General features: G+C 39.4%; 1 protein-coding gene across 1 annotated transcript; it reads right to left on the minus strand.

The window, feature by feature from the left end:
• Positions 1 to 633: 633 nt before the first annotated feature.
• Positions 634 to 1,302, minus strand: LOC101313459 (B3 domain-containing protein REM5-like). Its single transcript, XM_004308447.1, has 2 exons — positions 973 to 1,302; positions 634 to 876 (listed from the first exon to the last, which is right to left on the minus strand). The coding sequence occupies exons 1-2, from the start codon at positions 1,300 to 1,302 to the stop codon at positions 634 to 636; spliced, it is 573 nt and encodes a 190-aa protein (XP_004308495.1).
• Positions 1,303 to 12,745: the final 11,443 nt, after the last annotated feature.

Genomic DNA, 12,745 nt, shown 5'->3' on the forward strand with positions numbered 1-12,745 from the left:
GAACTACTACCTTTGCTAACCACGAGGAACTATACCTTACATGCATTTCGTCTCAACATCATGTCCTCGCTGCTTAAACTTCACACATCTATTGTCATTATATGGCTTCAAAAGTAAAGAGCTTATATTAACCTTCACACTTGGTAACTTACTTTAAACTGTATAAATTGTTTTCAGAACTTACTTTAAACTGTATAAATTGTTTTCAGTATGTGGCTGCACTGAGATGTTTTTCTTCATAATGTTTATACTACCAGTATCTACGTTGTATTATGGCATCTCCTTTACTCCTTCCGCTTGTTTATATTTAGCCATCTACTTCAACCATTTTGCAGGAATATAGTCCAATATCACGTCTATATATTACAATAATGAACAACAACATATCATATCATACATTCTTAATACATTAAAGGTTGACGTAGTAATAAAACAAGTACAAAAACATACCATATCATACATTCTTAATACAAACCAGTGCTTATCTTACACCGACATCAACAAGTACTCGAAGTTCATAAAAGTGCAGTCATTAATTACACAAGCGGGAAATTAATCGACCAGAAGCAAGTAACACCGACTACTATAAACATAAGCTACCACAAACAAACTGAGGGCCTAGTAGTTTTTCCATCAGCACGCTCGTGGACGAGTTATTGCAAGCCTATACCTCTTATGGCCAATAACCTCCATCATCAGCATGTCTCCGGGTTGGATGTCGTATGCACTGCATAAGTTCCCCCATCCATTTCCAAATCTGACACTATTGTTATTCTTGAAGGTACGTATCACCCTCTCCGTCCCATCCGGGCCAACCACCATGATATCGGTCTTAAATTGCACTACATGTCTTTCAAAGAAGGGTCTTGGTATGGTCTGCAAGCCAAGTGGGGATGTTATATTGTTATGCATCATATGCTAACAACCATGAATAATTATACAACTGTAAGACATTAATTATCAATCACTCACCGGGATGCTGTTTCCCACCGTCATTATGCAGGACATGCCATTTGCAGCTTCCACTTCCTCATCACCTTCCCCCTCAACATCATGCCTCTCTGTATCATGTTCTGAAGCCTCTTCATCAATATCATCATCTTCATCATCAGAACTCATTTCAACCATGTCGGGGTCTGTTATTTGTTCATTTCTCTCCTCAAACTCAGTCCTACCAACTCCCTCCATGTCTAATAAGTCAACCTCAAAGCTCACACCACCTTCGTATGTGAATACGAGGAAGTCTCCCCCCCTCACCTGATGGTAGTTCCTGAACTGTTCCCAGCCTCGTGTAAAACACATTTTCAGTCCTTCATATGAAAAACCCACAAACCATTTTCTAAGCCCTCCACCATTCACGCGCAGGCGGGCTTTTTTTGCAGAAAAAATGATCCACCTCTACCCACCGCCTGAATGCTGGTGGCAGATCCTATACATGTACACATCAGTTAGTAATGTATTTGTTAATACTGTGTTACATACAAAACAATTACCTTGTACAACGTAACTAATACAAATCACCCCCCATCAATTAAAAACTGAATGTACACATTTAGCATAACTAATAATTTGTGGATGGCTAAACCATTTATCAAAAAGCAGACATTAACATCAAAATGCGAAAGTGGTGAGACATCTTGATATACCAGTTTTGTTTTGTCCGATCCCGGTAAAATTACTTTGAAGAACGACGTGACCTTGTTTGCCATCCTTGATTCGTCTCCCTGCAATAACCAATGACATTAGTTACTTTAAAAGGACGGTTATCTGATTCTTGTCCTCATCCCTTAAGTTCCCCTTATACATCTGGGTTTAATCCGTTCAATCTAGCACACACACGCACACACTTGATTCCTTTATGTTTTCCAATTTCATCTAATAATCCGTATACCCGATGGAGACATCCGAACTAAAAAGAGGAGCATCTATAAAGACAAGGGACAGCATCAACACTTTAAAATGACATGTTTATGGGTTTGTATGGACCATATCCCGACGTTATCATATAACCCCACAGTGCAGGCAAACTCCTTATTTGGATATGGAAGTTTTGACATGAAGTGGTACTTACTACAGCGATTGGACCCAAATATGAGTTCACTTCGTCTTTAATCCACGTGAACAGATGACGACACCTCTTGACTGTCCTTACTCCGATAGGGTGAGCTGTGCAATTAGGCTTCACCTACGCCTACGGTCGTCGGCAAACGTACTGTGTCGGGCAACCTACGGTCATAGTGAGATAGATGAGTTGCGGCCGGTCTTGTGGATAGATATGGGAAGAAAGAGTTGGGGGCCGGTGATATGGATAGAGATGGGAAGAAAGAGTTCCGGTCGGTGATATGTGTAAGAGATGGCAAGAAAGAGTTGCGGCCAACTTAAGAGGCAGCTCTATTTATAGTCCTATTCAGGATGTTGGTTAACTGCATATATATATAACTGTATTTGTGGACCGAACCAACCCGTGGAAGCATCCCAGTCCAGTTGGCTATGACTGGTATTGGTTATGAAGTTTTAAACCTGTGGTATATGGTTCGATTCATATGATTTGCACAAAAAATTTTCATTTGTTTTTTTAATATGCAACGAATCAGATATATAGACAAATGGGACCGTCATATCTCTTTAACTAAAATCTATAGCCGATAATATAAGTGATTTTTTTATTATCCAGTTCTAAGAACTTTTGAAAATTTATAAATTAACCTTATTATCTGAAAAATATTACGAATTTGTGCCAATACTCTCTTCATCATTGGAACCTGCTTAACCCGGACATTTTACATTTTGGTAAAAACTTATACACATATTTTAAAATTTAGGAATGTGATTACTCACAGTCATTAGCTCAACTATACTCAAACCATATCAGAAATTATTCATTTTTCAACCATTGTCATATTATACTACTCTGATGACATCCTATTTCACATTATTTTTTAAAATCACAAGTCTTATATATGTATATTTTTTTGACACTAAAGTACGCTTGTATACAACCAACTTACTCAGATTTATGACTTTAATTTACCACGAGATTTATGAACCCACGAAAAAATCCTTTGACGGGTTATGAATCCATTTTTATTTAACTCATCTAACTATGGTTAACGATTAATTTTGGGTGCGGCTATTTCCATTCCACTAAATGCTCAGTTCACCCCACGCCTTATTTTTTACCTTTAATGTTCCAATTATGCCCTTCAAATTTTGAGAAAATATGGTTTTTATTTTTCTTTCTCTTATTTTCCTCAATCTGATAAAATCTAAAAATATATACAAATATCTCATCAATATATTTGATGCAGACCTCCATTCTTCTCAAACCACATCCTATATATGTTGTCCTCGATTTCTTTCTTGATTTCCAGTTTTATGATTATGAATATATATATATATATATATATTGAAGCCATAAATCAAATAAAAATAATAACGAACAATCGTACCACATTGTATAATCACCATGTTGAATATTGAAGTGATTCTCAAATCTGATTCGAAAGATGTAGAGTAATTTTTTTTTTTCGATGTAAAGATGTAGATAATTGTTATTGTTTGGATTTTATAGATTTTAATTTAATATTATATTTTTACAAATTTTTTATAAACTTGGGGTTAGTATTGGAATATTTAGTTTAAAATTGAAATGTGGGGTGAACAAAGTATTTGGTGGAGTGGCAATAGCCGCACCCTTAAGTTTAATCTATAATTAATTTATTTAATTAAAATTTATCAAGGTGGGGATTTCAGGTTTAAGGGGTTAGGGGTAGGGTTTAACGGTTGAGGGTTTAGAGTTAGGGTTTAAGGGGTTAGGGTTTTGGGAGTTAAGGTTTAGGGCTTAGGGTTTAGGGGCTAAGGGATATTTGTAATCATGTTTATACATAGTTAAGTAAAACATGTAACCCTATACCCTATACCCTAACAAACCCTAAACCCTAAATCCACACTCTATCCCTAATCCCTAAACAACCCTAAAACCCTAAATACCCCAACCACACAAATCTAAAATAAATTAATTAAAAATGACCACATGTTATCTGTCTAGTTAGTGGGGATAATGTGAGGACGTAAAGTTGGGACGAAATTTGTATCCCAAATGGGACGACCTTGTTTGGTTCCATTTATAGAGAGCCAGTCTAGTGAGAACTCTTAAGTTGAGGACTTGGTGAAGACTTTTCGATTTATGTTTAAAAGACCTAATTGTCGATCACATTTTGACATCTCATCCGTTCAGTTTTTACGTTTATATGAGTATATAATTTCTACAAATTTTAAACCAAATTGGTGTTCGTTAAGATAACATACCAAATTTGTCAAATATAAACCGTTCAAGTTCATAATTGATAAATCACACTTATGAATGTCTTAATAATTTTCAATATAACTGAAAATTTGGTTAATTGATGCACTCATAAATACCTATAAACTGAACGGTCAAAATATAGATATAAAATTAAAATATGGGATAAACCGAAAAATTTGAACCTAATTCTCAACTTAAAAGTCTTTACTATAAAGGCTTGGGCTACATTTATTCGATTTCATGTCCTTGAAAATCCTCGTGAACACAGAACAGATATCGATACACTCTCACTTCCACCAAAAAGAGATAAAGCTGTACATGTACGTATGGTCATTCATATTGATTCATACAAGGCTTAAATTTTGTCGACAATGTATCCCAATAAAAAAACCAAAAACAATTTGTCGACAATGATTGATATAAGGCTGAATTGGTCCTTGTCATGTACCATACTCATTCGGCGAGATAATCCATTTCATCTTGACTACCCCTATCACGTGCAGTCCACAAGTATACAATGATGCTTGCTACAATCCCCCTCGGCCTTGATAATTCGAACAATTGATATACTGACGCTGACGCATGCTAGAATCCCCCTCCCTTGGTCGCATAAATTAGCTGTACTTGAGTAATAGCTGTACGCTTCAGCACGTGCCCATGGCTGTTGTGTGTCAGTATCTTCGGGCTGGGCGCAACTGGTAATAATATAGATAGTGGACTAGTATATGTACGCTTAAGTAACGGGGGGACACCATGTGGACGAACAGGTTATTCATAAATAAAATATATTAATGAATTATTTAACAATTGTCAATTTGGGTTGAATTGTTTGTTGCCAAATAAACGGATCATATTTTACAAGGCCCGCTCCCCAGTTGCAATTTATAGAAAGTGAGTATTGTTCAGTTATACATAAGCCTATGCATAGACGGTTTTGTTCAATAGCAGATTTTACAAGCTGATGCTCAATCAAAACTGCAGGTCAGTAGTGAGTATTGCGGTGAATGTATTAAACAGGTAAGCACAGGTTTGAACCCAACCTTCATCTCCAGTGACTGGACGAAGGAAGCCGACCGGTTTACTGTAAGACATCTGCAATCACCATGCTTACTGCCTCTTTCATGAGTAAAGGCTGTTAAGTTTTATCAAGCAATGTCAACATAAATTGCTTCAATTTTCAGAGTCAATCGTTTTTGGGTGCAGCTGGCTATTTGTAATAGATTTGTCGGTTGATTCGTTGTTATCTCCGTTATCCTCCCAAGCACATAATACGAACAGGTTAGTTATCCATACGGTCATCGACCCACTACATAACCAATTTATGCATCTGATTGGACTCCTTGGTGAGTTACCCCTAATTTCTGATTGTACAGGTGATGGGTGGCTACTATGTCGTCTGGGTTGGGAGGAAACCAGGGGTGTACGAGACCTGGAACGAATGTAGAGCACAGACAGAAGGATTATCAGGGTGTCAATTCAAGGGAAATTTTTCTCTAAATGAAGCCATCGACGCAATTATCAGTCCACCTCCGAACGCCAAACATTTGAAACCACCTAGCTGGCCTATACAAATTCCAGATGAGGCATTGCCTTACTACAATATCAAAACGGGCAGAATGAATCACACTGAATGTGCCTCTAAAACGTCACCGTCGACTATAAATGCCGGAACCGTAAAAGCCACCATTGAGGGTAATGGGTAAAAGAAATGGGTACTGGAGGGAAGTGTTGAAGATGTTTCATATATTCTGAGTGGTCTGAAATTGTAATATGTATGAAGGTGCAAAAACAACTATTGAGGTTATCCACGGAGTTTGAAGTAGCTTGTAGTTGTGTTATCTGGAATTCGATGAGAATTCGATTATGATTTACTGTTCATTATCTTAGTTTGTTGACAGTGTTGATATGCCAACGTTGTGTAACCTTTCGGTGTTTTTCACATGATATCGGATATGGGTAACTACCTGTACATGTTGGTCAAATATCACGCTAAACTGTAACCAATTGCATAACTTGTGTGGTTTGTATCCATTACAATGTACGTACGTACAAAATTTCATCAAAATGGCCGATCGATTTTCAACGTACTAACACAATTTTGATTTTATGTAAATACGTTTTCGGAGCTGATACATTAATAACATGGGTGCTTGCACAAAAGTGATTGGGAATACGGTTAAATAAAAATCCATGATTTGTACATATAGCTAGCTAAGGTAATTGACATTGCGTGAACATGAAATTTACTAATACTACACAAAAGAAAGTTGACTAACTACCTAAACCGTCTTCTAATTTCCTTGTAGACTTCACTTACCGTCATGCACTCATGACACATTGTCATCCCATGTATAATACACGGATATGCATAATGAGGTAAACCGGTACGTCGTACGTTGCCTGCGACATTAGAGTTGCTTGGTTGGGCACTGTTCGAAGATGTAGTCGGTACATGGGTAACAAACGGCTTCCAATCGAGTGAGACGAACGGTCTATCCACTATCTCACCCACCCACTCAGCAAACCCGGTATCATATTCCACAATATAACTAAAACAATTGTATGGATAACCTTGACTATTTTTATTTGGAAACCAATCTGGAGGGATGCGATAGTTGGTTTGCATTGTTGCATTTATTCTCTTTACAATTTCATGTCGATGAAACCATTTTCCAACACCTATCTCTGAATACACCGGTTTTCTGTATGGTATCCCGTAAATAGGAGAGAAACACTAAACGGGTGTGGATTGATTGTTTATGGGAATATCTATTGTTGGATCGGTGTTCATGTATGGATAAGGAGCTGTTACCAGGTAACTGAGAATGGGAGGGTTCCTGAATGAATTGTGAGGTGAGGTTTGTTGCATATGAGGTGGGAGGTGAACAATAATAAGGCTACTCATACAAATGGCGTTCCCCCAATATGTCCATGCCTATGACACCGTTTCTTATAAGCCAACCCCCCAAGACACACCGACACACAAATTGATTCTCACGTGCTTAACCAAACATATATTCCTCACCTACAGATTAGGTCTCTGATAAAGGGTTGGGGTATCTGCTTCTATCAATTGATGGAAATGTCATGCAAGTCTTACCGATAAAGTAGATTCACCTACAGTACGGTGGCCTTTGAAGTAGATTCGGTTTTTTTACTGTGGCCTTTTTTACTAAGACCGGGCGAGATGAATGAACCGGGAATATACAGTATTGTACGTTGTAGGCATAGCGGTTTCGCTGTTTCCCTACAGATTACAATTTTACTTCGTGGGACCGCATACCGTGAACAACAATCAAATTCCTTCTATTTTCTGTCTACTGCAACAACACACACATAAGACGACTGCCTCATCCACCGGAAAAGAACACTGGACAACTATAAAAGTGGTTCGTTCCCTCATTGATGTTAGATAATTACACAACATATCCATCATTAACACATCAAATAGTTCAGGTAAACCGCATTATGCACAATAATAAGAAACAAATGATATACTATTGCAATTTACACCTCCTACATCTGGAAAGCAAGGCGAAATATGGTTCATGGAGGCAAATAGTATGCCACGATTGAACTAAAAATCACAAGGTAACTTTGTTGGCATACCTAAATTGTCTCGATTTGTAGACAACAAAGGCAAAGCATATGACGTGTGAGCTTACGTTTACGATACCCGAACAAATCAGTAAAGAAACGGACACTCAAGGTATACATAGGGCAAAGACGTACTTTCATATTCGAATGACGACTTGTTTATAAAAGGTAATGGGACAGCAGAAAACGGGAAATACGGGTTGTATGTTGGTTGTTTTGCAGGTGGATTTTGGTATTGAAATATGATGATTGGCAACAATATTATGTAATTATACTGTTTTAATGTAGCCATGTATGGCTCATGGGTTGCCGACTATGTATAGTGTAGGATGTTTATATGTACGTTTGTATATTCTACGTACACTGTCTCGGCTATCTACGATGTTCATCTATACTTGAAATTCCAATTCATGTTTTATCCGACTATAACTTAAATTAACAGAAAATATAAACCGTATTAAATAACACACATATAAGTGAAGATACATATTACAGGCTCCCATATGTTTGTATATATTGAACGGAGAGGGGAGATTACTGCTAACGTGAACAGTCTCCTCCCCCCTTGAGATGAAGCAACGCACAGCCACAACAAAGGTCCAAAACTCACCACGTATATGTAATTTCCACTATCCCTCTTTCGCTCAACTTTACCCGAATAACTGCCAGTACCCCGAACAACTCAAGAAAAGCTTGGGCTGGTTCCTTTCTTTCTTCATCTCTCTGCAATCCAGTTTAACTACTCAAGAACAACTCAAGTCCCTTAGTTTGTCCTGATTTCTCTCTCCCTTAACTAAGTCTTTGTTCTTCTCCTTGCTATCTAACCTTGATATCTCATAAAATCAACTAATCAAGTTCAACCGAGTTGGATACTCTTGCTATACTCTCACCAGCTTCAATTCCAAACCCACTTTCGAAAAGCAGGTAAATTTGGATTCCCTTTTAAGGAAGTCTCATCGTGTCTACAACAATCTGGACAGGTTACGAATAAGTGTTGGAAGATTGGAGTGCATATACGTGAGTTGTGACCGAGTTATTAATGAAGGATAATGAAACAGCTGGAAATCAAAGCCAAATATTTCTGAATTCAGAGGAAGACAACCATAAAAGTTCAGAGAAATCCATCGAATTAGTCTGAAAGAGGTTGGCATCCGTATTGCCCTGAACTACAGCATTCACTACCATAAGAGAAGGAAAGTTATACACAGGCAGCAGATTGATTAATAGTCTGAGCTCTATCTCTAGAACCTTGTATTACATTACACGAGGACTTCAAAGCATTGACATCTCCAAAACAGGGGCTTTTCACCACAAAACCCAAATCACTTTTCTTCGCTTGCCCCTTGCACCCATTCCCTTCTTAGGTATCAGTACGCACGGTTGCTTGTATTACTTCATGCAACTCGTTGTTAGGCGCCCTTAGACATTCCAGCAGAATTTCTGATCGAAACTCATCAGAGTTAAACTGCATACAAAAGTTGACATACCATCAGTTTTTGTTAGTTGACTTATTTCCATGACATATTGTACACTTGTTTTGAACAGGCTGTTAAATACCTGGTTTGCCCACTTTTTCCCAAAATAGATCATGTTCCCCATCACATAGACTCCACAATCGAATCCATTCGCCTGCTTCGGCACATGCAGCGGTTCCACAATAGCACCCTTCGAAATCCATCTCCTCTTTCCGGAGTTCCCCGTCATGCATTCCTGAATTGTGACACGGTCAACGTGTTCCAACTACAGTTTACAAAATCAGTTGGTAAATATAGTCCATTCAAAGTAAACTTGGTTAGATTACTGTGATGTTTACAGAATGGAAATTACCACTTGTTGTATCATTGCATGTCGGCCGTCCGTCAATCGGGCACCCCCTGCACTGTCCCATAGTTCAGTGATCCCCCTCTTGACATAAACCACTAACAAAATCCAGTGGCCATCAAGATCGTTGCCTTCATGCACAGGGATGAATATCTGGTGATCATAAAACCCTAAAATGATAAGTATGCGTTTCCATCTAAACAGTTGGCAATGTGTGCCTACAATGTAAGTGGAGTATGAACTTTGTTGTACCTTTTCACATGTTGCAAGCTGACCATCAAACCTGTCCAGCCTACACACGACTCTTGTGTCCTTAACCCATTCCTCATATGACTCGTCCTTTCCCTTAGCAGTAGCTCTTTTCTGTCATAACACGTTTGGGTTGCATATCAGTTTAGTTATAATGTTTGTGTGCAACTCCAGATTGCAGAACTTACAGTTGCCTGCACTGAAATAAAAAAATAATGTAGCAACAATATTTACCGCAAACATCGTCGGCCAGTACCAATTCCTGCCTCCGAGGTTGTTTAGGTTTTGTACAACATAATCTACGACCTGCATGGTGTGTTATTTCATAACCGTTACTATGCCTTGTACGTCAGTTAATAGAACCAACTATTAGTTTAATCAACATAGCAATTGTCAACATATAAGAATTCAAAACACAGACCCTAAATACAGATACAGATTGTTACATACCGCAGAGCCAACATAACAGCCCGGATGCAGGGTACATGCGTCTATGCGTATAAGCTCTTCTGCCCCATTCCCACAGGATGCCAGTTGTGTCCTGTAACAAGAACAACCTTCGTATTCAGTTTTATAGATCAATGGTTGGAAACGCAGGGTGCAATAGGTTAGCTACTACATGCACACTCATACCTCATTTGCTCTCCTGTCATCGTTTTGCTTCCTAGGAAAACCAGGTCAATAATTCTCCCTTCCTCCTTGCTCAGCCGATATCTTAGTTGGTATGGACCTACGAAATATTGCCCCGCGGAACCCAACCTCACCGTACGGCCCCGCCGTGCATCCCATTAGTTTACGCATGTAAAGTTGATCTTCCTCATTAGAGTCCCCAAATGCTTCAGCCGCCGATCGCTTACCGTTGTTTGGTGTATTGTTGTTACTAGGACACATGTTCATAATATGCGGTACACCTTCCACAAATCTGCTTGAATTTGACATAGCACCCTGGGGCATCGAATGCTGGCAGTGCGGTATGTCCCTTTGAACCTGCATTTTGCAGTAAAATGGTTTAATTACGACTCGTTAACTAATAACGATTAACATAACCAACTTACGCAACAAGGTTCGTAATTTCATCCGACATTCATAAGCAACAGTCTTATTGTGGATGGGTTACAAGGTTGAAATGATGCCATTTGTTTAAGTCACACCAGAATCCACTTATCCAACCAGTTTTCATGTACATAATGCATGAAACAATGTGGTTTAGTAACGTTACCTCCTCCGTGGAGCATGATCCTACTCCCTTATTAAGACGTCCGGTTCTATATAATTCCCGCACATTGTCTTTCAACCGTGGTCGAAAATTGCAGACTTCTTCCGTCAGTTTCAATACTTGGTTGGTCAGAATAGCTATTTGCTTTGGGAATTCGCCCGCTAAGTTGATCAGAACACCCATCTGTTTATGCGCTTCCTCGACCTTAACCAAGCAACCAAAAATATCTCTGTGCACAGCGTGCTGCAGCGGATACCCAACCGAATCGTCTTCGGAAACGATCGTCTCATTGTTCACCTCTCTCTCTTGCGGACCTGCAACCACTTTGGCTAAGAGGTTGCTAATAGCCTCCGTATTCCAGGCCATTAATGGATTCCTCCGGCGCTCCGTACCCTCAACCCTCTCCACAAGCAACTCACAGTAAAGCACCTGTAAAAAGATTGCACTCCCCTCCACGACAAGCATCCCAGTCTCTCTATGCATCATTATCCCCCTAAACAGTCGTTCAATTGCAAAGGTGGCCCAGTTTTTACAGCTTATTCTGTCCACATCGATGAGGGGTTTCAACATCGCTAGGTCGATCTCTGTCGAGTTACCAGGACAAATAAAACACGTTAGGGCCAGCAACCCGTATGCCACTGCGAAAATGGCGTCCGCCTCCGGTCGATCACTTACCACCCAGCTGACATTACCGAATGATATATTCCCACCCGCGTCCAACAGAGGACTGACGATCTCTCCGTACTCTGCAGGGAGTATGCCCTCTCCTAACTGAATAGCCTCACCACCGTCTTCTAGTCCTAGGACACGTGAAACCTCAACGTGGTTGACGAAATGCTTCCTACCGTTCAGCCACACACTTCCTTCGTCGATGTCAATTTTTCCGACCATCAGTTGGAAAATCGACGGGACGACACGGCAGCAACCAATGTTAATAGTAGTTCCAAATCCGATATACCCTACTAATACCCTCTTAGCCTTGGACATTCGGTTGACCATGTCGATGAAGTGTGGCACGTTTGAATATGTGATGATCTGGTTGTTTAGCTCTACCGTCTTTCCAGGCCGGGTTCCGAACCCATCACCACATTCACCTATTTTTCATTAAACAAGTACCTGTCAGTGTAAATCATACAAAGCGACGTTGATAGTAAAAAAAAACACCACTTATCACCATCGTTTAGTACATATAGTTGTACATCATGCTCAGCCATGGAACCACAACAGAAAATAAATCACCTGTCAAACCCACAGGTGTAACTGATCCTGTAGTGTTCAAAACACCCAAATCAGGAACCACAACAAACAAAAACCAAAATAAGAATCCTCGATAGCCAAAAACTCCGATATCAGCGTTGCCGGAACAAAGCGAAAGAGGGACAACTTAAAATCACAAACCCAGAAACGAATTCAGTGTCACCGATCCTTCCGCACGCCCTTCATATTGCTATAAAATCTTATCTCCAGACAACAGAAACATGTAAGATGGAGAAAGAAGAAGAACGAGAGAGAGAGAGAGAGAGAGAGAGAGAGAGAGAGAGAGAGAGAGAGTGTAG

Source organism: Fragaria vesca, linkage group LG7 (genome assembly GCF_000184155.1).
Source record: "Fragaria vesca subsp. vesca linkage group LG7, FraVesHawaii_1.0, whole genome shotgun sequence".
In the NCBI taxonomy this organism is placed as follows: domain Eukaryota; kingdom Viridiplantae; phylum Streptophyta; class Magnoliopsida; order Rosales; family Rosaceae; genus Fragaria; species Fragaria vesca.

Coding starts and splice junctions, on each gene's coding strand:
- LOC101313459 (XM_004308447.1), bottom strand. CDS start 1,302: ATGTGTTTTACACGAGGCTGGGAACAGTTCAGGAACTACCATCAGGTG. Junction 877..972: donor CGGTGGGAAACAGCATCCCG/GTGAGTGATTGA, acceptor CTTGGCTTGCAG/ACCATACCAAGACCCTTCTT.